At 45.8% G+C, this 26,194-nt stretch overlaps 1 protein-coding gene across 1 annotated transcript in view; it reads right to left on the bottom strand.

The window, feature by feature from the left end:
- The window catches only part of MECP2 (methyl-CpG binding protein 2), an 87,079-nt gene that overhangs the window by 14,127 nt on the left and 46,758 nt on the right, over window positions 1-26,194 (bottom strand). The window contains 1 exon segment of the mRNA XM_056856168.1: window positions 25,101-25,169. Coding sequence (XP_056712146.1) covers window positions 25,101-25,169 — 69 coding nt within the window.

The raw sequence follows: 26,194 nt of genomic DNA on the forward strand, positions 1-26,194 counted from the left end.
ATTTTAGAGAAAGAATCACCCACCCTCGGAGAAGTCTGCTCCCCATGCGCCTGCATAAGAATTTGTTTTCAAAGGTTTGTCCTGTCTTTCTCCTGACAGGGATTCAAGCTGTCCTCCTCAGGGTGCTTTTCTAATAAAACACAGCGCTCTTTGTTTTCCTGAGCCCGTGGCCAAACGGCGAAGGACGAAAACCTGAAACCGGAACCCAAGAAGGCGGAAGCGACGTTGGCAGATTGGCAGAAAGTTCTTGGAAGTGATGGGTGTACCCCGCAGATGAGGGCACCTTTCCACTTTGTTCAATCTGGTTGTGAAGCCTAAAAATACCCCTGGGATTAATCCGTGTTTTGGAAAAAAGGGGGGGGGGAGCTGTGGCGCTTTTCATGCCCATTTCCCCATATCCATCTTGTACATAAGATCAGACCCATATAATAACAGAGGCAGGCTTATCAGTAACGGATCCAATTGGTAACTTCCCGGCTCAGCTGCTGCCTGCCACGCGCTCTACATGAAGCTGTTCTCGAGGATAATTTTAACGTTTCAAGCAGTACAAAAAGAGCCTCTTTGTTAACAAGAACTGGCTGCTTTGAACGCATTCAGCTGATTCTTAAGAACTGGTTGTCAGTCTGCTTCTGAGTCCATGGATTTATGACACTGGTTTTTAACTAGTCTTTATTTATGGTGATCTCCCCATTCCAGAAATTGACTCAGGCACGGACATAAGCTCCAGCCCTATCTGCAATTCCCCATCAGCAATGGCATCCATTTGCCTCTGAGGACTACAAATGTAAAATCTGCTGGAAGTCTGAAGATGATAACCATCTTCAAGTACTTGAAGGGCTGTCATATAGGGGATGGTGCAGAATACTTTTCTGTTGCCCCAGAAGGTCAGACCAGAACCTACGGGTTGGAATTAAATCGAAAGAGTTTCCGTCTAAACATTACGAAGAATTTTCTAACAGTTAGAGCGGTTCCTCAGTGGAACAGGCTTCCTCGGGAGGTGGTGAGCTCTCCTTCCCTGGAGGTTTTGAAGCAGAGGCTAGATGGCCATCTGTCAGCAAGGCTGATTCTGTGACCTCAGGCAGATCATGAGAGGGAGGGCATCTTGGTCATCTTCTTGGGTTGGAGTAGGGGTCACTAGGGGTGTGTGGGGGGAGGTGTGAATTTCCTGCATTGTGCAGGGGGTTGGACAAGATGACCCTGGTGGTCCCTTCCAACTCTAGGATTCTATGAAGCCACGGGGGGGGGGGATCTTTGTTTTTAATGGGATAATATATGCAATACTTACATTCCTATGAAACCTAAATTCCTTTTACTGTTCTACCAACATAAAAGGCATTCATTTAAAGCTTTGTTAGCATTAAAAATGGTACTATTTGGCATATTTATAAAATAAAAAGGTCTTTGTTTTCTGTAAGAACATGGTAAGTATATTCAATACTTAAGAAAGAGTGGCAAACTGTTGTAGCCGAAGCTACCATAGAACACATTACCTTAACTTCTGCCACCTGAGCGGGTAGAAAAAAAGACGTTGAAGGCAGATAAACCTTTTACAACCAAGGATCCACATACGCAAATAACTGGCTGTCTCCACATAAGCCCCCCTCTACACACAGAGAGAGAGAGAGATGAATGTGGGACAGAAAAACAGCCCTTACAGCAATGGCAGCTACCTTCTACAAGAGGTTTCTGATATAGATGAGAAAGACCAGCTTTCATCTGCAGTTCCAAACATCCCTCTCCCACACCCAGCATGGTGAGAACTCAGGATAGAACTGGTCTCTCCTGCCCCCAGCTCAAACTAACATAAGAACATAAGTAGAAAAGAGTCCAGTAGCACCTTAAAAGTCCAGTAGCACCTTAAAGACTAACAAAAATATTTTCTGGCAGGGTATGAGCTTTCGTGAGCCACAGCTCACTTCTTCAGATACAGCTAGAATGTGAATCCATCTGTCTTTAAGTAGAGGAAAGTGAATTCAGACAAGCATTAGTATGTAAATGTTAACAGTATGTAAATGTGAATAGCAGGCGTGATGGGATTAGGTGTGGTAAGAACATAAGGAAAGCCCTGCTGGATCAGACCAAGGTCCATCAAGTCCAGCAGTCTGTTCATACAGTGGCCAACCAGGTGCCTCTAGGGAAGCCCACAAGCAAGAAGACTGCAGCAGCATTATCCTGCCTGCGTTCCACAGCACCTAATATGATAGGCATGCTCCTCTGATACTGGAGAGAACAGACATGCATCATGACTAGTATCCATTAGGACTAGTAGCCATGGATAGCCCCATCCTCCATAAGAACATAAGGAAAGGCCTGCTGGATCGGACCAAGGCCCAGCAAGGCCCAGCAAGTCCAGCAAGCTGTTCACACAGTGGCCAACCAGGTGCCTCTAGGAAGCCCAGAAACTACACATGACGTTTAATGCGTGAACGCCAAACGGAACGGCAAGCTTACAAGTTCCCTGTGGGAACTCCATTCTAAGGCCCCACGGGTGCCCGATTAGAATTAGGGCAGCGGCATGGCGGAGAAGTGTGGCTTCATCCTCCCCCATGACTCCCCTCCTCAAAACAGCCCCACAGCATCTGCTAAACAAAGGGACCCCGCCTTTTGCCAGCAGAAAAGCTGGTAGGATTCAAACCATATTGTATCTAAGTTGGTTTTTACAGCAACTTAACACGCTGCATTAAGTACTGATCAGAGACAAACAGCGTGCGACAGCTAAGATACTGAACAAGTCAGATATCTGTCGAGAATTAATACAAACTTATCAGTGCAAAAATTTTAAAAAGAGCAGAGTGTATAATTTATGCAGTGGCAACAGCTTTATTCATAATCCAGCAGAGCTGTCGTTCTAGTGGAATGCTCTGTATCATAGAGGCTCCAACGCAGTTCATTCATGGTTGATTGGCAAAACATTTGCCTCAGAGAAGCAACCCGACTATGAAGCGTTTGCTGTGGACAGATTCAAACAATACATGATTTTGTATACAGGACTTTCTCTTTTCCCCACCTCTCAAGAAGTCCCCGAAGGCAGCAAAAGGGCCCGGTGAAACCAAACGTTTAAATTAAAGCAGCTTTCGTTTCGTTCCACAAAGAAGAAAACCCGCCACGTTACGTGTTCCCCTGCCGCTTCCACTGAAATGATGTGCGGAAGGCCATTTCACAAAGTGCACAATTCAATGCAGAAGGTACAAAGACCAGGAGAGATGTTACAGATTCCAGACTGTTACATCGTAATGGTGACAAAGGGGCAGGATCTGGCAAAGGCCAAATTACCAGCATCCCGGTGCGCTTGATCTATGCGCTTGATCAGCTGCGCTTGCAATAATGACAGTTTTGAACAAGCAACCGAACTCGATTTCTATACGTATGTGCAAAACTAACACGTAGACACATCCTGAAGCGCTTAAGCTAACTCCGTCGTATCTACGAACTTAACAATTTGTTTCCTTTTTTTTTGTATCTTGTTGCAGACTAAAGATGCTAAAATAAATATGTTTATTAAACCTTACGTCTTTTAAAAGGCTAGATATAAGAAAATAAACAGAACAGAAAGCATGCTTAAGCCCCTTCTCAGAACAAACTGTGTCCCTGTGGTATGAAAGCAACAGAATCACTACATTATTATCCGCACACATGCCCGACAAGGAACTTGTCCAATCCTAAAAGTGGTTGGATAGTTTTATTTCCAAGCATGCAACTCCAGTTTCTTCAGAACCAACAAATTTAATAATTAACAGAGTTTGCTACTGCACAATGCAGAGATTACCACTAGTTTTGGTTGCTTTAAAAAAAAGTTTAGACAAATCAACAATCAGGGACGAGTCTATCAATGGCTATTTGCACTGACAGATAAATAGAACCTTTACGTTCAGAGAAGAAGAAGAGTTGGTTTTTATATGCTGACTTTCTCTACCATTTAAGGAAGAATCAAACCAGCTTACAATCCCCTTCCCTTCCCCACAACAGACACCCTGTGAAGTAGGTGAGGCTGAAAGAGTGTGACTAGCCCAAGGTAACCCAGCTGGCCTCATGCGGAGGAGTGGGGAAACCAACCAGGTTCACCAGATTAGCATCCACCGCTCAGGTGGAGGACTGGGGTGTAGTGGTTAAGAGCAGTGGTTTGGAGTGGTGGAGTCTGATCTGGAGAACTGGGTTTGACTCCCCACTCCTCCACAAGAAACCAGCTGGGTGACCTTGGGCTAGTCACAGCTTTCTTGGAGTTCTCCCAGCCCCACTTACCTCACAGGGTGTCTGTTGTGGGGAGGGGAAGGGGATTGTAAGCCGGTTTGATTCTTTCTTAAGTGGTAGAGAAAGTCGGCATATAAAAACCAACTCTTCTTCTTCTTCAAACCCGTTTCTCCAGATCAGAGTCCACCGCTCCAAACCACCACTCATAACCACTACACCACGCTGTCTCATGTGATTTAGACAAATTAACAACAGGGGACAAGTTTATCAGTGGCTATTTGCACTGACAGATAAACAGAACCTTTACATTCAGAAGCTAAACACAGGCTGGAGACTGACTGTGGGAAGGACACTCATCTTCGCCCTACTTGTAGATTTTCCGCAGGCATCCAGCTGCAGCAGTTGGAATCCTGGTCTGATCCAGCAAGTCTCTTCTTGTGTATATACAAGTGGGAATGATTATAGTGTGAACACAGGACTTTATAGTGGTTGTGCATTCATCACAGTCAATTTTCTGAAATTTAACACTGTCTCCAGCCAGAATGAGGAAGTCTAAGGATATCACCGTTCGTCAAAATGTAAGGCTCTGACGCTATTCATTTTAACAATGTAGTTTATTTTTGTGCTGTAAACGCAGATTTCCCAAGCAAGCATATTTGCTTTTGCCTACCGCATTGATTATTGTGTGACAGGAGAAAAGGTGTTCTGTAGCTCTTGGCTTCTAATAGTAACTGTAAACGGATCCGGAATTCCCAGAGCAGACAAAAAAGTTGCCATGTTGGTCCACACCAAAATCCAAACATGAAAGCCATGTAATAGTCTTTATTAAGGCCAATCAACACAACATAGAAGAAGAGCTGGTTTAAATATGCCGACTTTCTCCACCACTTCATTCAGGAAGAATCAAACTGGCTTACAATCACCTTCCCTTCCCCTCCCCACAACCGACACCCTGTGAGGTAGGTGAGGCTGAGAGAGTGTGACTAGCCCAAGGTCACCCAGCTGGCTTCATGTGGAGGAGTGGGGGGGAAAATCCAGGTCACAGATAAGCCTCCGCAGCTCATGTGGAGGAGTGGGAAATCAAACCCAGTTCTCCAGATCAGCCTCCGCCACTCATGTGGAGGAGTGGGGAATCAAACCCGGTTCTCCAGATCAGAGTCCACTGCTCCAAACCACTACACCACGCTGGCTCTCTCATAGCGTGCAAGCTGGATGCTAAAAAACAGGAAGGAAGGAAGGAAGGAAGGAAGCAAGCAAGCAAGCAAGCAAGCAAGCAAGCAAGCAAGCAAGCAAGCAAGCTTGCAGGCCAGGATCCTTGGCCATCATCCTATGTTTCGCAGGCTTCAATGGGCAAGGGCCACCATCAGGTTGAGCCCTAAGCATGCTGGGAACAAGAAGCAAAAGAAAGGAAGGAATCCTCATTGGGAAAAAGAACCACCAGGGATAGGATGATAATAAAAGGTACTACCTGGCTTTTGGTTTGGGATTTCACGTATTCCATTACGTGCTTGAAAAATATTCCTCGCTATTATCATGCCAGGGGGGCTTGAGGCAATGTAAGTCGCCGAATTCTGGCACCTATCACCGTCGTTTTTATGTTCATTTGTTAAAATGCCTGGGGCCAGCCTGGTCTCTCTCTACAGAACAGTGCAGCCTCTGCCGTATCTCCTAACATTTAACCACACTTCCTCCTTCATGACATTTAATTCGATAATTTACAGAAACACATTTTCAATACCACTTGGCATTTGGGATACCGGAACGGTTGCAGCAACGGTATCATCGCAAAAGGACTGCGATGCACCCAATCTTGATGGAACAGGCAAAACTGTAAATAGTCAATGGTTCTCCAGATCAGACTCCACCGCTCCAAACCACTGCTCTTAACCACTACACCACGCTGGCTGTAAGCAAGAGCCAGGTATGCAATCCTGGGCTGGTAGGAAGGGCAGTTTTACAGCCCATTCCCAAGCCTTTGCCGGGGCCTCCAAAGCTGTTTCCCGGCCGCCGAAAGGCTTCAAAAAGTCTTTCATAGGCTTTTTATTTTTTAAATGGTGCAGCAACGCTGTTGTCTCCGGCGGCGTACCTGGGGCAAAAGGGGTCAGGAAGCTGCCTACTGGCAGCTCCGCCCCCCGGCACGCCAGCACAGGCCTTTGCGCTGGTGGGACGCCAGCAAAAGGCCCAGCCAGCGTCCCTGGGTGGCCGGGAGAATGGCGTCCGGGTCCCCCCACCGACGTCCAAGCCACCCTGCATGGCGTAAGTGGCACAGGCACCAGCGCAGGGGACACGAACGCCGGCACAGCCCCTTCCTGGCCTCCTAAGGACTTTTGTCCTTGAGGCTCAGGAATGGGCTGTTAATGGCAAGCGGATCAGTTATTATAGGCCTATTTGAAAGTTAGCAGAAGATTTCACAATGCATCCCTGGGAGATTTGTCACGTTCCTAAAACAGGAAATGCCCCTATCATTGGAATATGCATACTTATCCTAGGTTGGTGGTGGAAAGTAATGCCATGTAACAGTCGACTTATGGTAACCCCATAGGGTTTTCAAGGCAAGAGACAAACAGAAGTGATTTGCCATTGCCTGCCTCTGCAGAGCAACCCTGAACTTCCCTGGTGGTCTCCCAACTACATACTAAGCAAGGCCAACTCTGATTAGGTTCTGAGATCTAGTGACAGCGGGATAGCCTGGGTCATCCAGGTCAAGGCAAGAGGCTAAAAGAGGGGGTTTGGCACTGCCTGCCTCTGCATAGCAACCCAGGACTTGTTGGTCCACCACCCAACTACTAACCAGGGCTGACCCTGCTTAGCAGCTGCAGGTTCGGAACTATCAGGCTAGCCTGGGCCAATTTGATCTGCATAAATCTGCATTAAACCAGAAACAACGGTATTATGAGGAAATGGAGAAATGAGAAAGGTGGATTATAAATATCATAAAATAAAATAAAATAAAATAAAATAAAATAAGGGAAGAGTCAACATCTCAAAAGGAAGGCAGAGTATAAAGAATTTAGGATTGCGCCTAATGAATGTTGCATGATATTTCTGACCTAAAAACAAAAACACGGAGTTCTATAGTAGTAACTTCATATCATATTCAGAGGCTCTAAAGCAGAGATGTCAAACATATGGCCCGGGGGCTGGATCCGGCCCCTTGAAAGTTCTTATCTGGCCCGCGAGGCAGCCAAGGGAGCTACCCCACGCAGGAAAAAAAACCCACAGGAAGCCAAGCTAACTCATAATCTGAATTCCGCATTAACCTCAGCCCAACCGTAAAAGCCGCTGGCCTGAGGGCGGATAGAGACCAATTAAAGGCCCGCATTAGCCGTGCCCGGAGACTTGGCCTCCAGGATTTTGCGCGGCTCTTCTGAAATTCTGCCTGACCTCCCCCACCCCCCATGGAAGGCTTGACCAAGTGAAGGTCACTTTGGCAGGAGCGGGATGAGGAATAAGATCAGGAAGGAGGTTTCTGGTTCCAGCTGGCATTTAACTAGGTCACTTGCTGCATGGGCCAGGCAGGGAATCCTGGGCTGGCTGCACAGTGAAGTCACAGCAATAGAGAAGGAAAGCTCTCTGGGACAAATTGAGCTCCAGATTAAATGTTCTGCCCTTTCCGGGCCTTGAACCCATGCTTCCGGTATCTTGAGAGCCAGCGTGGTGTACTGGTTAAGAGAGATGGTTTGGAGCAGTGGAGTCTGATCTGGAGAACCGGGTTTGATTCCCCACTCCTCCACATGAGCAGCGGAGGCTACTCTGGAGAACAGGGTTGGTTTCCCCGCTCCTACACATGAAGCCAGCTGGGTGACCTTGGGCTAGTGACACTCTCAGAAGATGGCCAAGATGCCCTCCCTCTCATGATCTGCCTAACTGTTTTTCTTCATCATCATCATCTGCCATGCTCTATTTATAGTGGATATGCTTGGCAGGTGATGCAATAGGGGTTCCCCCAACCACCACCACTCCAAAATAGCAACGGTCTTCAGACTATGGTAATTCCCCATTCATGCAACCAAGTGGTTGCATCAGATAGCTGCTCTAAAGAGCACTAGACACCGTTTGAGGATCTGCCTTTTTGCAGTAGAAGAGCAAGCTTCGAGCCCATCAGCTAGCATGGCATAGTGGTTAAGAGTGGTGGACTCTAATCTGGAGAACCGGGATTGATTCCCCACTGCTCCACATGAAGCAGGGTGACCTTGGGCTAGTCACGATTCCCTCCAAACTCTCTCAGCCTCACCTACCTCACAAGGTGACTGTTGTGGGGAGAGGAAGGGAAGGTGATTGTAAGCCGGTTTGAGACGGTAGAAAAAATCAAGGTATAAAAACCAACTCCTCTTCTTCTTAAAGACCAATGAGATTTCCAGGGTATCAGCTTTTAAGAATCCAAGCTTTGACTCAAGAAAGCTTATACCATGGAGATCTTGTTGGTCTTTAACTGGTGCCACTGGACTCAATCCTAACTCATCCTTAGGGTTGCCAACCTCCAGATACTAGGTGCCGATCTCCTGCTTGTACAACTGATCTCCAGCCGATAAGAGGTTAATTCTGCTGGAGAAAATGGCCACTTTGGCAATTGGACTCTATGGCATTAAAGTCTCTCCCCAAACTCCAGCCTCCTCAGGCTCCATCCCCAAAAACCTCCCGCCAGTGGCAAAGAGGGACCTGGCAACCCTACTCGACCTTGAGGCAAGCCACACTCTTGCAACTGAGTCCACATCCTTGAAAAGAATTCCCAACACTGCAGAACAGCCTTACAGGGTTAGGAGAACTAGCGAGATCGCACACGCGTGACAGGAATATAGCATTTCCAGCTTTCTTCCTTCCCCAAATGGGCTCACTGCAGGCCAAAGTCATACAATCATAGAGTTGGAAGGGACCACCAGGGTCATCTAGTCCAGGAATCTCACAACTACCTTCCCCCCACACCTCCAGTGACCCCTACTCCATGCCCAGAAGATGGCCAAGATGCCCTCCCTCTCATCATCTGCTTAAGGTCATAGAATCAGCATTGCTGACAGATGGCCATCTAGCCTCTGCTTAAAAACCTCCAAGGAAGAAGAGCCAGCCACCTCCCAGGGAAGCCTGTTCCACTGAGGAACCGCTCTGTTAGAAAGTTCTTCCTAAAGTCTAGACGGAAACTCTTTCTGATTTAATTTCAACCTGTTGGTTCTGGTCCGACCTTCTGGGGCAACAGGAAACAACTTGGTACCATCCTCTATATATGTGCAGTGGCACATTCAAGGAGACAAGCGTAGCTACCCCTTTGCAACCACTGAAGAGCGTCAGTGTTAACAACCGTTTGGGAATGGAAACTGCATGATCTCTGCCGCCCTTCTCATCTGAGCTAACCATGACCCAGGATTACATCAGCACAACTGAAGCTCTAGTAATAGCATCTGTAAGAAACAGAGAAATTTGGTTTCGCCGAACAAAGGGGGGTTCCCATATTTAGTACGGTTTCAGCAGCTGTGCTTGAATGATCCCTGAAAGGTACAAAACAACAACAACCCTAAGGCTTAAAGTATTTGAAGTAGAGTTTTTATATGCCGACTTTCTCTACCACTTAAGGGAGAATCAAATCGGCTTACAATCCCCTTCCCCTCCCCACAACAGACACCCTGTGAGGTAGGTGAGGCTGAGAGAGCTCTAAGAGAGCTGTGACTAGCCCAAGGTCACCCAGCTGGCTTCGTGTGGAGGAGTGGGGACTCAAACCCGGTTCACCAGATTAGCATCTGCCGCTCATGTGGAGGAGTAAGGAATCGAACCCCGTTCTCTAGATCAGAGTCCACCGTTCCAAACCACCGCACTTAACCACTACACCACGCTTTTTTCCAAACTTCTGTTAAAATCCACAGTGCCTAGAAAGTGCATCATTTTTTTGGTCGCTGTTTTTAAAATTAACACTGTTGTTCTCAAATGTTTCATAAACGCGTCAGGATTTTTGAGGAAAGCCTCCAGACTGTGGGTCCCCCATGGAACATCCCTGCTGTAGGATCAACCTCGGCTAATATACACAACAGACGAAGAATGACTAGCACAAGAGTGACAGCGGAGGAAGCGTGCCTACAAATAAATGTTCACCTATTAGACCGGTTCCACCTAAATATGCCATGCCAGAGGGTTCCTCACTGATTCAACAGTGCCTGAAAGAAGAAGCTACACCCACATTTTACAAAAATCCCTCACAGGTGACATTTTGCCCAACGTTCTTCACCCCAGTTGGTTAAAACCCTCTTTTACCATTCTGTGGGATGATACAGACCATTTATGCAGGGTTGAATCTGCTCCTTGCTCAATGCTGATTTTTTAAATCCGACCTTTAAAATGACTATTCACAATCCCCAGTCCCAATGCAAGAGGAGAAAGTCAAATAAATTCCACCCCCACTTGCCTTCTCCTTCATTTGCATAGCCATTAGCAATCGTCGTTTGCATAGCTAACCCCGTGGCTGTGATTCTTTATGCTTGCTTGAGTGGATGCTTTGAGGAGGGGGAAGAGCAAATACAAAAGGTTGCGTTAAAGGGGCTCCTAAGAAATACGAAGCAGGCATGCGCCAGCTTCGCATTGACTTCTAGAATGATGGTTCAGCATGAAGAACTAAAAAAAACCATGCGGGGCACTTCAGCCTGGAACGCACTGCTAATTACCAAGCATAAACGGCCACAACCTAGTTACCCTGAAGGGATCGAGCTTTCCCCAGGATAACTCATGTCGTCCGCGCTGAAGCAATCATTCCGTGCAGCTCTACCTTGCCTAGAAGTGCAGCTAAAAGCGAAGGCAGATGTACCATCAGGAACAGCCAAAGTAGGTTCCTCACCTGTGGTGTCAGCCTGACACCCAGGATCACAACTCGCTCAACAAACGTACGCAGCAGGAGAGCAAATGCTGCAACAGCCCATGAGCCTTCCTCAATCTGTCATGAATCAAACTAGCAATCTGCTTTTTTGGGGTTTTAAAGAGGCACATGCATGTTTATGTATTTACGGGATTTGTGGAGAAACAACTAGTAAGTGCTCTAAATAAGAAGAGAACGACAGAGTGCTTGCGGCACACCCAACTTTATCTTATTTCGTACACAGGAAAAAAACCCAACACATGAAATTGTTTTTAAACTGCTCTGAAGATGGAAGGGGGGATTTAAGAGCTCACAAGTGCCAACCAAGGGGCATATTCTGCAGGCGACCATTTCAGTCAAGCTCTATGCCATGAGCCTAGCCCTGCAGCTGAGGAAGGGTTGCCAACCTCCAGGTGGTGGCTGGAGATCTCCCACTACTAAATCTGATCTCCAGGCAGCAGAGATCGGCTCCCCTGGAGAAAATGGCTTCCTTTATACAGTCAATCCATCTCTTGTTGGGTCTTCCTCTTTTCTTGCTGCCTTCTACTTTTCCTAGCATGGTTGTCTTTTCCAGCGACTCATTTTCTCATAATGTAACCAAAGTATGATAGCCTCAGTATACTCATTTTAGCTTCTAGGGAGAGTTCAGGCTTGATTTGATCTAGAACCCACTGACATATTTTTTTGGCAGTCCACGGTATCCATAACATTCTCCTCCAACACTACATTTCGAAGGAATCTACTTTCTTCCTATCAGCTTTCTTCATTGTCCAGCTTTCACACCTGTATGTAGTAATAGGGAATATGATGGCGTGAATTAACTTGATCTTGGTTGCCAGGGACACATCCTTACACTTCAGAATCTTTTCTAGCTCCTTCACGGCTGCCCTTCCCAGCCTCAACCTCCTTCTGCAGCCCCCCTTTTGGTTGATGATGGAGCCAAGGAATAGAAAGTCTTGAACAATTTCAATTTCCTCGTTGTAACATGTAATTTCCTCCTCTGTAACATGCCCGGCATTAATTTTTTAGTTTCATAACTGTTCCCTTATTTGATTAATTGCTATGGTATTTGTTTGATAAACTACATGGTTTTATTCACACTGCCTCGGGCCTTCTTCATGCCTCATAACTAGCCGTACAGCAGGGCACGCCCTGACCAAAAAGGGGGCCGGGAGGGGGCCCTGGGCCCTCCCCAGTCAAGCCCCAGAAACATACATAAAAAAAATTATTATAAGCCACAAGCAGAAAAGTGGGATGCAAAGGTTTTAAATAAATAATCCAGAAGTGTGTTAACAGCTCCCAAAATCATATACATGCTAGCCTATTGTGATCTTTAATATATTTGTTTACTTACCCAGGATTCCTGAAGTAGCCGTTTTGCAGGCGATGCTACTCTACCAGCTTGTTGTATTCGTTTCCTATATACCAAATCATATAATTTTACTTGATTTCTATCCCATCCCCTCCCCTGCTGCATGGGGCTCAGGGTGACTAATAACATAAAACGTATACCATTAAAATCCAGTGAATATGTAAATTCATAAAACCAACATCAAGTTAAAATGTAAATACATATAACTCTTTAAAAACTCCGAGATGCCACATAATCATTTTCCCTGTTAGATCGTCTAGATCAGGGGTGTCAAACTCAATTGTTATGAGGGCCGGATATGACAGAAATGTCACTTGGTCAGGCCAGGTCAGGCCTCGCCAGCCCAGATGGAGAGTGGGGGTGTGTGGCTGCCTCGGCTAGCTCTCGGGCCAGGTAAGAGCTCTCAAGGGGCTGGATCCGACCCGTGGGCCTCATGTTTGACACCCCTGGTCTAGATATAACATTGTTCAGTGATCAGGGGACATGTGAATCATATCTGAATCGTAGAATCATAAAGTTGGAAGGGGCCATAGAGGCCATCTAGTCCAACCCCCTGATCAATGCAGGATCAGTCTAGAGCATCCCTGACAAGTGTTTGTCCAGCCCACCACCTCCCTAGGCAGCCTTCTTGGACTCCTACTGGGCAGTCCATATGCTTACTGCTTCTTCATTTTAGTAATACTGTTAGCACACTCCTGCCCACAACATTTACAGCTACCAGCTTTCTTCCTTCAGTGACTGCACCATGACACTGCACTGTACTCCCCTCCCCTTTTACATATTGCTATGACTGACTCATAGTATCCAAAAGCACTTAAAAGCGAACAGATCTTATGCAAACACGTCCAATTTCCTCAGTCGGAGAAAAGAAACTCTGCTCTGTGTTCACTGAAAGTGAAACAAAATTAATCAGTTTTTGTTTCACTTATAAGTCCGAGTTGAAAATTAGGGTTTGCCATTAGGGTTGCCAACCTCCAGGTAGTTAAATCAATCAACAGCACCAGCTCACAATACACATTCAACAGTAGTTCAGTATAAAAAATTCTCCATTGTAATATGAAGCAGAACTCTCTTGTATTAAAGAAACTATACGGTATAACATAAATTATAAAGGTTACATCACCATAAATCTCCGTGTAGAACCTTAAGGTAATTTACTATAGGAGAAGCTCTGAAGGAAAGAACAGCCGCAGAGGCACCTTAAGATCTTTATAACATTATTCTTTGACAAACCAAACTTTGAATAACCAAGCTTGAAGAGGTCTATGGACCCATTTTAAAGAAGGATTACCAACTGAAGAAGCATTTCTGGCGAAACGTACACAAATCCGGAGGTGGCGTTTTGAATTTATGAATGAAATTTCTTTGTTTGAATCATTGAATTATTGGAACTTGAACTATTGCAACGTTGGACTCTTGGACTTTCTATGATTCACGTGTCTCTGTAGGACTTTTTTTTGAGTTTGTATTAAACAAGGGCGATTGTACCCTATATTGTTCTACACGGAGATTTATGGTGAGGTAACCTTTATAATTTATGTTATACCGTATAGTTTCTTTAATACAAGAGAGTTCTGCTTCATATTACAATGGAGAATTTTTTATACTGAACTACTGTTGAATGTGTATTGTGAGCTGGTGCTGTTGATTGATTTAACTGTGGTTATTCAGCATACGTTTTTATTGTTTAACCTCCAGGTAGTAGCTGGAGATCTCCTGCTATTACAACTGATCTCCAGCCAAAAGAGATCAATTCCCCTGGAGAAAATGGCCGCTTTGGCAATTGGACTCTATGGAATTGAAGTCTCTCCTCTCCCCAAACCCCGCAGAGAGGATTCTATATGCATCCCGGTTGTAAGATTAACAAGGTGCAGCTCGTTCACAAATGCATTGTACTTACGACATTAACAAGACTGACAAGGAGCGGCTCGCCATGTAGCTTTGTGCAACTATATGCTGCAACTAACTTCTTTGGAAGACTAAATATTATGGGCAAGCTGATGAAAGTTTAAATTTGAAACGTGGACAAAATCGATGACATGTTCTTGCTATCTCCAGCCCGTGTGTGTGTGTGTTTGATTTACAGTTGACTTCACTACGTTCATTCCCCGGACTTGTAAAACTCGCACCTTCTAGTTGCTCTTGCTTGTGATTTCATTTTTGTACTGGGGAACAATCCTTTGTATTTATATAAGTTGAGATCTTATCAACTATTTTCTATTTTTCTTGGGATATTTATTCTTATGAAGAAAAAGATTGAAATTCATTTTTGTTTGAGACTCAATGCAAGTCTAAGAAAATATATGATAAATGAAATACAATAGTTATTTTTCTCTTTTATTTTGATATCAAGTGAGCCAATTGCACTGTGGGTTATTTAAACCTCCAGGTAGTAGCTGAAGATCTCCTGCTATTACAACTGATCTCCAGCCAAGAGAGATCAATTCCCCTGGAGAAAATGGCCGCTTTGGCAATGGGACTCTATGGCATTGAAGTCTCTCCTCTCCCCAAACCCCGCCCTCCTCAAACTCCACCCAAAAAACCTCCCGCTGGTGGTGAAGAGGGACCTGGCATCCTTAGTTGCCATACACGGCCTGACCATTGGTGTATGTGTGGGGGGGAGTGCCTGCTGGCGACATAATGGCACCATATTCCATTGAGCCCAGAAGTAACTTCAGTGTGTCACTGGGAGATCTTGGGGACACTCTTGCATTTGGGCAAAATTCTATGGTTTAACCAAAGTTTTGCCCAAATGCTATTCCATCCCCAGTTGTCACATTGATGTCACTTCTGGGCGCATGGGGAGTGATGTCAGCGGGTCGGATCCCATGGAGTTTCTCACCCATTCCCCTGCCCCCATTGGCCAGGTGGGTGGTGACAGGGAGTGCCCACTGGTGGAACACCTGTGTTCGAAAAGGGGATGAATAAAAGGTGCGGACAGGAACTGGGGTCCAGATGCTGGTGAATAGGCTCTGAGTATTTTTTTGGAGAGTTCTACATCTAAGTGAGGAGAGACAGAGGAAGAACAGCACGCCCATCATAACTATATAAACCAGGGGTGTCAAACATAAGGCCCAAGGGCCGGATCCGGCCCCTTGAGAACTCTTATCCGGCCCGCAAGCCAGCCAAGGCAGTCACCCCCCTCCACTCTCAATCTGGTCTGGCGAGGCATGGCCCGGCCAGACCAAGTGACATTTAGGTCATATCCGGCCCTCTAAACAATTGAGTTTGACACCCCTGATATACACCAAGGAAACAGCGGCTGGTTGGTTAGTCGCAGCAGAGAAAGGGAAATTGAGAGAAATCTCAAAAAGCTGCAATTCACGATTGTAGCACAAGATGGTGCTAAGGCCCTAGAGAGATTTTAAAAAAGGCTTGTAGGTCTGACATCCCTGGCATGCCGGTCACACCAACTAAAGAGGAGTTAACCTTGTAGGGCAGTTTTGCCCAGCTGGGTTCCCTCTCTAATCTTTGGAGGAACAGGCTTCACTGTTCTAGGTATTCTGAAGTGCTTTAAAATTGAAACGATTCAAGTGCTTTAAAACGATGGCACACATCTTCTGCAACACGACTTACAACACCGAATTAACCACCGCAGTGACCTTATGCCGGTATTTGTTCATTGCTCTCAATTTTTTTTTTGCTCCTGAAGTTAGCTTGGTAATTATCCCAGGAAGCAGGCTGTGTCTACGCACTTTTAATTGCCCACTTTTGCATACTCCAACACAAACTGCACGTTAACGTACAAAGGTACATAGCAGAAGCCAGGCGGATGAAAAGAAAGCCGCTCCGAGTAGGGGCAGCTGGGAAAAGAGAGTTTTTTGTCCTTTCCCCGGCACTGGGAGACAAACTGAGAGGGCAGGCAGAGAGAAAGTCCAGCGCCCCCATCTCTTTGCTGTTCTTTTATGCCCAATGGTTCACACAACTCGTTTTTCCCTAATCTCTAGTGGCTGCCAGTTTGGGTCTCAGCAGATATACATCCACAGAGAATGGAAGGCGAACCAAATTCTCTAAGGCCGTTTATGCTTGGTAATTAGCAGCACATTCCAGGCTGAAGTGCCCCGCATATTTTTTTGATTTCTTCGCACAACCCTCATTCCAGACATCACCTGCTTCGCATTTCTTAAGAGCCCTTTTAATGTGACCTTTTGTATTTGCTCTGCCCCCGCATCGAAGCATTCACTGAAGGAAGCATGCAGAATCCCAGCCGCAGCTTAGCTATGCAAACAACTATTGCTAATGGCTAAGCAAACAAAGGAACAAAGGAGTGGGGTGGTGGAATTTGTTTGACTTTCTCCTCTTGCATCGGGACCGTGTACAGTCGTATTAAAGGTCAGATTTTTAAAAATCAGCATTGAGCGAAGAGCAGAATCAACCCTGCATAAATGGCCTAACAAAACTTCCAATTTAAAATCCAAACTCTTGTCCGGTCATCAGTCGCTTCAGAAAACCCTACAGATTGCAAAAATTTAAACCGGATTACATTGAGACTACATACCATTTTAGAAGAGTTGGTTTTTACACCCTGCTCTTCTCTACCTTTCAGGAGTCTCAAAGCGGCTTATAATCGCCTTCCCTTCCCCACAACAGACACCTTGTGAGGTAGGTGGGGCTGAGAGAGTTCGGAGAGAACTGTGACTGGCCCAGGGTCACCCAGCTGGCTTCATGCGGAGGAGCGTGGAAACCAGCCCGGTTCTCCAGATTAGACTCCGCCACTCATGTGGAGGAGTGGGGAATCAAACCCGGTTCTCCAGATTAGAGTCCACCGTGCTTAACCACTACACCATGCTGATAACCCTGAATGTCTTGGTCTCAAGTAAAAAGGTTACACAGAAAGGGATTTTTAATTATTGTACAATAGACATAACTGTAAAGAGACTCCTCTTTTGCTTGATAGCACAATTGGGGGGGAAAGCTAACTTTCCTTTCAGGTAAATAAGGCAAAAAACAACGTTGCTTACCTGTTAGCTGTTGTCCATCGAGTGGTCCTCTGTGCAGGTACGCATGAGGGACTGCACAAAGGCCATGGCAATGAACGCGCAGCTCTTTGATTCTGCACCACTTGAAAGCATTTCTGCCTTCCCTTTATCGTTCTCGGCCCTGGGTCTATCGACAATTTGAACCCCAACTAATGTCTTCATACACAACATTCGCTTTCCTGCCTCTTCTCTCCGATGAATCATCATGCATTACCCTACGCTTTAAAAAGGTTGTATGTTTGCAGTGGCGTGGAAGAGAATGGGGGGTTTGTTCTCAAGTGTGTTTTGCAAGACTCTCGGGAAACCTGCCATGAAGGCCACGTGTTTAAACAAAACCACTCTCTCCAAGCTGCCAGAGCAAGGGGACTGCACATCCCTCTCCTGTAGGATACTCTAGCTTAGCCCCAAGGTGGAACTTAATTGTAGCAACACTGGTCGTTTATGCATGGGTTCTTTCACCCATGTTCGCCCCTGGTCTGTCTCAGTTGTTCCTTGGAGTTATGCATGAGTTTTCCATCCACTAGAGAGACCTCTCGGCCAGCCCTCATAAATCCCGGGACTTCTCATTCCTCTATCAACCCGATTCTTTGATCTCTGCTGCAATCATCCCGGGTGAAATAATCACGAATAAGGCAAAGCACGGAACCCAAAAGCTTGGGGGAGTGACATCTCTCTCACAGAAAGCACTACAGCCAATTACAAAGCATATTGTCAAGGGGTGGGCATGCAAATACCTCCTGCTTCCTCTGAGTTCTTTCGGAGTTCTTTTAGAGAGCTCAGTTTTTTAGAATGCTTTAAAAAATGCTTTTTTTCACGGCACTTGGGTTTCCACGGGGGGGGGGGTTGTTCTCTCACAGTAAGCACAGCAGCCAATTACAAAGCAGCATTTCAAGGGGCGGGGACTCTAATGCTTCTTGTTTTGACCTTGGAGGCTGCTGGTGCATAGATATGCAACAGGAAAGTGTGGGTCCAGCAAGCAACAAACCTCAGGTAAAACTCCCATGCATAAACGACCATTGTTAGATTTGAAGTCTGCAACTGAGTAGCTTGTACCCTCTTTCTTTGTGCATCTTCAAATCCATCCCACCATTTTTGCCAGCACATGCCAGCTCCCCACTTGCCCTTGCTCCCGATGAAGCCGAGAATCTTCAGTCTTGCCTGCAAAGCCCACGGCCTACATCCGATCCACTCGGGCAGCTTTAAAACAGACAGGCTCCATGGGTCAGTAATGGAGAACTTGGCTTGTCATGAGACACCGACAGATCACAATGCCCCAACCTGGACGTCCCTGGCTAGCCTGATCTCTTTAGATCTCGGAAGTTAAGCAGGGTCGGTCCTGAGTAGAACTTGGATGGGAGACCACCAAGGAAGTCCTGGGTTTGCTAGCCAGAGGAAGGCAAAGGCCACACGTTCATCTCTTACCTTAAAAACCCATGGCAGGAGTCCCCAACCTTATTGAGCATGCGTATACCTTTGAAATTCTGATGCAGTGTGGCACATCTACAAAATGGGTGCCACAAATGATTGCCGCAGGAGGAAGGGTCAGTCACAAAATGGCTGCTACAGCTTACTTTCAGTCACACTGTCCTTGTGCTGCAGTGGCAGCTGCTGCCAAAGCAACATAAAAAAAAATCTGCACAGCCAATCAAATTTGGGGAGGGGCCATAGCGCTTCTGCTTGGCATGCAGAAGGTCACAGGTTCAATCCCTGGCATCTCCAGTTAAAGGGACTAGGCGAGTAGGTGATGTGAAAGACCCTCTGCCTGTGTCCCTAGGGAGCCGCTGCTGGTCTGAGTAGACAATACCGACTTTGATGAACCAAGGGTCTGATTCAGTAGAAGGCAGCTTCATGTGTTCAAATCTCCAATGGCCAATCAAAAGCCTTGCTGGGCAAAAGCCTCACTTCCTAAAAACACTTGGCTAGCTCCGAGAAATGAGTCATCGGCCGCCATGGTGACTTGGGACTCCACGTTAGGGACCCCTGCCCGACGGGATCGTCATAAAAGCAATAAATTCCCTGATTTAAATAATTGGCCTGATAAGGTTAAACAAACCTATGCTTTACTTATGTTGACGTATTATAATAATGACAAAAATACGGAAGAACTGGATGCTTGCGGGAATTTATCAATTTCAAGGATGGAAAAAACACTCCAATGTGTAAATCGCAGAGAGAGAGTGATGTAATAATCGTGCGGATTTTAGATAAACCGAGTATTGCTTGGTTCACTGTTATGGGCATTTTAGTTATATTAGCAGCACAGTTTTTGTTTCTTTTCAAGAATTTGTATTATCAGTATTTTAGTAATGTTATATTTCCATTTTCTTTTATTGTTATATTCTCATTATCTCTTAATAAATTCTCTTTAAAAAATGAACAAAAGAAGACAATTCCTCTAAACATAAACTTAACTGAATTGGGGGGGGGGGGTCAGAGGACAAAAAAGAACTGACACGAGATCCGACCCGCCATCTTTCCTATATCCATACCGCAGACTCCTTTTGAGAAGTTTACACACTGGGCTCCCGACAAAGGAAATATAACAAATTATCTCACTTGTTTCTACAATGGTTTTCATTAGCCGTATCCTCCAAACACCCAAAAGGTCACTCACTCCTCTAGATCGGATTTCTCAGTTCTGCTGCCAGAGCTCTTAGGCACCTGAACACACAAGGACAGGACGAAGAGAGGGGGAGAGTCTGCTCCCCATTCTCCCGCACATTTGCCCAAATTCAGGGGAACAAGTAGACGCCTCATCGATTTTGAACCAAGAATTTCCATGTTTTACTTCTCAGAGAAACAGACTACGTTCACCATCTCTTTTTCCAAACGCCGCACTCTGGTTTACTCCAGCAAGTGGTTTCAGTCATCCTTTCCTGAGAGCCAGCGTGGTGTTGTGGTTAAGAGAGGTGGTTAGGAGTGGTGGACTCCAATCTGGGGAACAGGGTTCGATTCCCCACTACTCCACATGAGCGGCAAACACTAATCTGGTGAACCAGGTTGGTTTCCCCTCTCCTCCCCATGAAGCCTGCTGGGTGACCTTGGGCTAGTCATAGCTCTCTTAGAGTTCTCTCAGCCCCACCTACTTCACAGGGTGTCTGTTGTGGGGAGGGGAAGGAAAGGAGATTGTATGCTGGCAATTAAAAACTAACTCTTCTTCAATTGTGTTCCATGAGAGAGCCAGCGTGGTACAGTGGTTAAGAGTGCTGGACTGTGATCTGGAGAACTGGGTTTGATTCCCCACTTCTCCACATGAGCGGAGGAAGCTAATTTGGTGAACTGGATTTGTTTCCCCACTCCTATACATGAAGCCAGCTGGGTGACTTTGGGCTAGTCATAGTTCTCTCCGAACTCTCTCCGCCCCATCTACCTCACAGGGTGTCTCTTGTGGGGAGGGGAAGGGAAAGTGATTGTAAACCGGTTTTATCCTTCCTCAATTGGAAGAGAAAGCCGGCATATAAAAACCAACTCTTCTTCTTTCTAAGTGCCTGGAGGTAGCCATATCATGACTACCTCATTTCTGAAACCAGCAACAGATTCTAAGGGGGATGGAAAACCTCTAGTTTGCATCCTTGCCGTTCCGAATCAATTATTGCGTCAGAGTTTCATTGCATTTCCTATAATACTCTAGTTACAACGTTCGCTACAGTCACAATATCGTTTGGTACAATAATCCTAATCTTTCTGATAAACACACTAATCAAGAAGAAGAAGGTGGTTCTGTCGAATTGTCACCAACTCATGCTCACTCCATTCATGGTGCGTTCCAGGCAAGAGGAGAGCAGAGGTGGTTTGTAGTTTGCAACTGCCTTCCTCTCCAAATTGCTATATTCCAATCTAGTTAAAACTTTATAAAGATCTGAGAGAATAAAGACCCTTTGCAAAAAGACGAGAGAATCACTCCAACAGAACCGAGCAAATCAAGAAGTAACCTAGAAACAAAACGCCTCGAGTACACAAACCTCTGTCATCTATGTGTTTCATTTTCCCCTTGCATATACATGGAGCCAACGTGACAACCAGATGTTTCAAGTGAGAATAGGACCATCAGGCCAGCTTTATGGAACTGATCAACAGCATATCCAGAGACAAAAGGCAACCGTGAGATTCCCCCAGCCTGTGGGTAATTTGAGATTTTTGAAACTGGGTAGCAGGCGCCAGCACAAAATGGCTGCCGTCGAAGGGAGGGCGCGACAGATCACATATTGCAAGACTCCTAGCCGAGCTTCCTCCGATGATGGACGCAGCTGTTTCCGAGTGCTTTCTGCACTCCTGGACTTTTTTTGAGGCACCCTCCTGCTCCGAGGAGGTGGAGGAAAGCTAGGATTGGCTCTTTGCTTTGGGGAACGTCAGGTCGTTTGCTGGCGTTCACCCACGGCACCAAAGATGCAGGGCTAAACATTTCCCACAGCTTTATTTTTCAGTGGAAATATTTCCATTTCTAAAAACTGTGTCATAAAATTAAAAATGAACAGATGCAGTTGCCAATACAATATTATTAGGCCTCCTTAGCACTTCCAAGAGCTGTAATTAACATTTTTATCTGATTATTCCTGAGAATTGCATGAGAGAATACACACGTTTCACTGATCTGTAAGCTGGAGGTGGGGGGATAAAACCACAAAATTGGCAATATTAATGCCAATTTTTAAAAAATCAGGTTCTGAATTCACCTGTTTGGTTTTGGATTGAAGAAGAGTTGATTTTTATACCCCCCTTTTTCACTGCCTTCAAAATGGGTTACAATTGCCTTCTCCTACCCTCAACAGACACCTTTTAGGTGGGGCTGAAACAGTTCTGAGAGAACTGTGACTGGCCCAAGGTCACCCTGCAGGGCGGAAACGTGGGGAATCGAACCCAGTTCTCCAGATTAGAGTCCACCGCTCTTAGCCACTACACCACACTGGTAGCCAAAAATAAACATTATGGATAGCAAACATCCTCTGTAGCAAACAAAGTAAGTATTATTTGGGCAGAAACACTCTCATACATGGTGCAGTCCCAAAAACAGTCACTCCAGTCTAAACCCATTCATTTCAATGGGCTTAGACTTGTTGTAACTCTGAATAGGATTGTGCTGACAGTTACAACAGGCTACCAGCATACTTTGATATTAAGTTAAACACTATACTCTTTAATAGTGCATTATAAACAAACACATTATAGCGTAATAATTGTTGACAACATTATTTACATTTAAACAAAAAACATTCTTGAAAGTAAACCTTGTACATAGGAACTCTCTAATGCTGTATATGGTCTTACACAAAAATTTTCACACTACACATTCTTAGTAATACCTTATTTTTCATTTCGCTCATCCCAAAAGGGGAAAAAACCAGGGTTTTTTTTAGTGCTTTCCAAAATTTCCCAATTTTTCCATTGGAAAACATCCTCAGGATGTTTATTCAATTTTTCCATTGGAAAAATGGGAAGCCCTCACACATTTTTATGTTATACACTTTCCGTGAGAAAAACCTTGTCCTGAAAAGCATTTTATTCGTTCTGAAAGAGAAAATATAGTCAGAGCTCTCCAAAGTTTCCCAATTTTTCCATTGGAAAAATTGAATAAACATCCTGAGGAGGGGCAGGATTATTCCGTTCCCTGCCCCAGGCCTCTGTAGGGGACACGCCATCCTAATAGGCCCGCAAGCCCCACAGAGGCTCTGAAGCCTGGGCTGGTCAACTCATGATAAAGGAATCCACACCCAAACCAAATTGAACTGGGCCAGTACAGAAACCACATTGAGCATGTGACCTGCTTTATGTGCGGAGATTAAGGGAAATAACTGAGACTTTGGGAATTAGGTTTGGGCTCCCCTGACCTAACTCTGAATGACTCAGATGTGACGTGCGGGGAGGGGGGAGGAGGAGGAGGAGGAGGAAGAAGAGTTGGTTTTTATATGCCGACTTTCTCTACCACTTAAAGAAGAATCAAACTGGCTTACAATCACCTTCCCTTCCCCTCCCCACAACAGACACCCTGTGAGGTCGGTGGGGCTGAGAGAGTTCAGAGAGAACTGAGACTAGCCCAAGGTCACCCAGCTGGCTTCATGTGGAGGAGTGCGGAAACCAACCCGGTTCACCAGATTAGCCTCCACCACTCATGTGGAGGAGTGAGGAATAGAACCTGGTTCGCCACCGCTCCAAACCACTCCAAACCACTGCTCTTAACTACCACACCACGATGTGAAACCACATTCCCAAGTGCGATGGGACCCAATTCAGATTAGGACTGTGGTGGAAGGGGATACAGGACTTCAACCTTCCCACTGTGTCCATTTCCTGACCTGAAATGGCCCTGTGGGGCGCTATTTGCCACACTGTGGAACGGCACATGTGGTGGAACACAACTGTGACTCACGCCAAAGTGCCTTGCCTAGTCTGAGACTAAGATATTCCAGGAAACCTCACCGTTGTCATGGAAACATGACGTCCTGAGCCCCAAACAGGGAGATTGTTAGGCTATGGCTGGACAGTATAGCAACAGGATCACCTACGCTGCCCTAGGTGCAAACCCTCAAAATTACTGTGTGCTCTCGTAAGAGTAAAATAATCAGAGTTGCCCTGTAATGGTATAGACCAGGGGTGTCGAACTCATTTGATACGAGAATAGGATATGACATAAATGTCACTAGGTCATGGTGGGTCATGCCTCGCCAGCCCGGATCAAGGGGGGGGCTGCCTCAGAGCTTTCAAGAGGGCAGATCCAGCCCATGGGCCTCATTTTTGACACCCCTGGTATAGACTGCTGTTGATACTGCATGGTGGCCCCTCGGGCCTTTGCCAGCACTTTGTCTTCTGTGATGGGAGTAGATTCTCTTATATTGTTTGGAGATCGCTTTTGGAACGCAGTGCTTGTAGGAGATCCATAAATTCTGCAAACAAGCAAACTGAAGCAGGAAATTCGCTGGTCTGTAGGACAGCAACTAGTTTGCAATACCTATCTTCCAGTCCTCGCAACAGTTAGAGTAGTCCAGTTTGGGGGTGTGGTTTTTTTTTCAGTTAACTGAGCAGTTCTTCAGTGGAACAGGCTTCCTCAGGAGGCGGTGGGCTCTCCTTTGGAGACTTTTAAGCAGAGGCTAGATGGCCGTCTGACAGCAAGGCTGATTCTGTGAACTTCGGCAGATCAGAAGAGGAAGGGCAGGAAGGGATGAGTCAGTGCTCGGTTTTTGTGGCCCTTTCTTATGCGCCCAGGGTAATGCCAATCGCCACTTTGGGATCAGGAAGGAAATTCCCTCCAGGCCAGATTGGCCAGGGTTTTTTGCCTTCCTCTGGGCATAGATCAGGGATCACTGGGGGAGGGTGGGGGAGGGGGAAAGGTAGTTGTGAATTTCCTGCGTTGTGTAGGGGGTTGGACTGGATATCCCTTGAGGTCCCTTCCAGCTCTATGTTTTTATGTCCAGTGCTATGTTTCTGCTCAGTGTCTTCAATATGTGCTTGGCCACTTCGTCATGCGTAGTAGTAACGTCAAATGGTGCCACCAGCAGCAGGACCATTTGGTAACTTAACAGGCAGTGTGGGAAAGACCTGCCATGTCCTGAACCTCAAAGCAAAGACTGGAAAGTCTAGAAAAACCACTACGTACATGCATCGATAACGGAAACATACTCCTGTGGTTGGATCTAGCCACTTGATGTGGAGGGCAGGGGCAGACAAGAACACGACACAGACAGAAGCAGACATTTGGTGGGGCTTTTAACCAGTGCATTGTTTTTTTGTTTTTTACCTTGTTGATGGACGGCTGTGCTGTTTTTGTGTCCCTGAAAATCTTGTTGCTTTGTTAGCTGCCTTGAGTCTGAGGAGATAAGGCGGGATATCAATATTTCAAACTGATTGATTAATTTAAAATGTACTGAAAATAGAGTGTCCACGAATATCGTAGCCCTCGGCGACCACAAGCTTAAATCCTGGCAGTTAATGAAAATGGCATGCTCCATCACAGGAATAACAAATTATTACTACGGTGCCACTACCAGGGTGTCTTTTACTGGGATGTGGAATTATTGTCACGGTTGCTATTGCCACCACCATGTGCACAGGAAGCTAGTGGGTCTTCCACTAGAAAACCACCTTGGTTGTGCACGAAGGACGAAAGAGCTGCCCTTCGCCTATGCAGAGCAAGAAGTGTGAGAAACAAGCGTCACCAACTGCTAGGAACAACCGTCGTGGATCTTTGGAAAGAACTTAAACAACACGGAGACCTGAATGGACAAGAGCTGATTTCTTCCAGCTTTTCCACCAGGTTTCTTGATGCTTTATCAGCCTTGGCATAAAATCATAGAATCATGGAGTTGGAAGGGACCATCAGGGTCATCTGGTCCAACCCCCTGCACAAGGCAGAAAATCCACAACTACCTCCCCCCACCCCCAGTGAACATTACTCCATGCCCAGACCACCAGCAATTAATGCAGCTGTTTCAATATACTTTGGGGGGTCCACGGGTATGCAGAACTAACTAAATTAACTAAAGGGAGACCAACAAGATGTTTGGGGATATGTGAGCTTTTGAGAGTCAATGCTCCTTTCGCCAGATATCCCATACCCCAAAAAATCTTGTTGGTCTGTACGGTGCCACTGGATTTGAATTTAACCCAAAAATAATGAAGCTCAGATTAAAGTTCGATCCACATTTACAAGGGTGGAAGCCCTTTTTAACTTTCAATTGAAAATTGGGAGGACAGGTTATTCCAGAACAGCTCCAAAACAACGGTATGTTTCTTAATCTTTTTAAAGCTTTTATCTTGAATCTGTGTACATTTATGCCCAAGCCCATAAATAAAAGCCTAACCCTAACAATAAGACAAAAAGGAACCAGACAT

This window comes from Euleptes europaea, chromosome 1 (assembly GCF_029931775.1).
Source record: "Euleptes europaea isolate rEulEur1 chromosome 1, rEulEur1.hap1, whole genome shotgun sequence".
Taxonomy (NCBI): Eukaryota; Metazoa; Chordata; class Lepidosauria; order Squamata; family Sphaerodactylidae; genus Euleptes; species Euleptes europaea.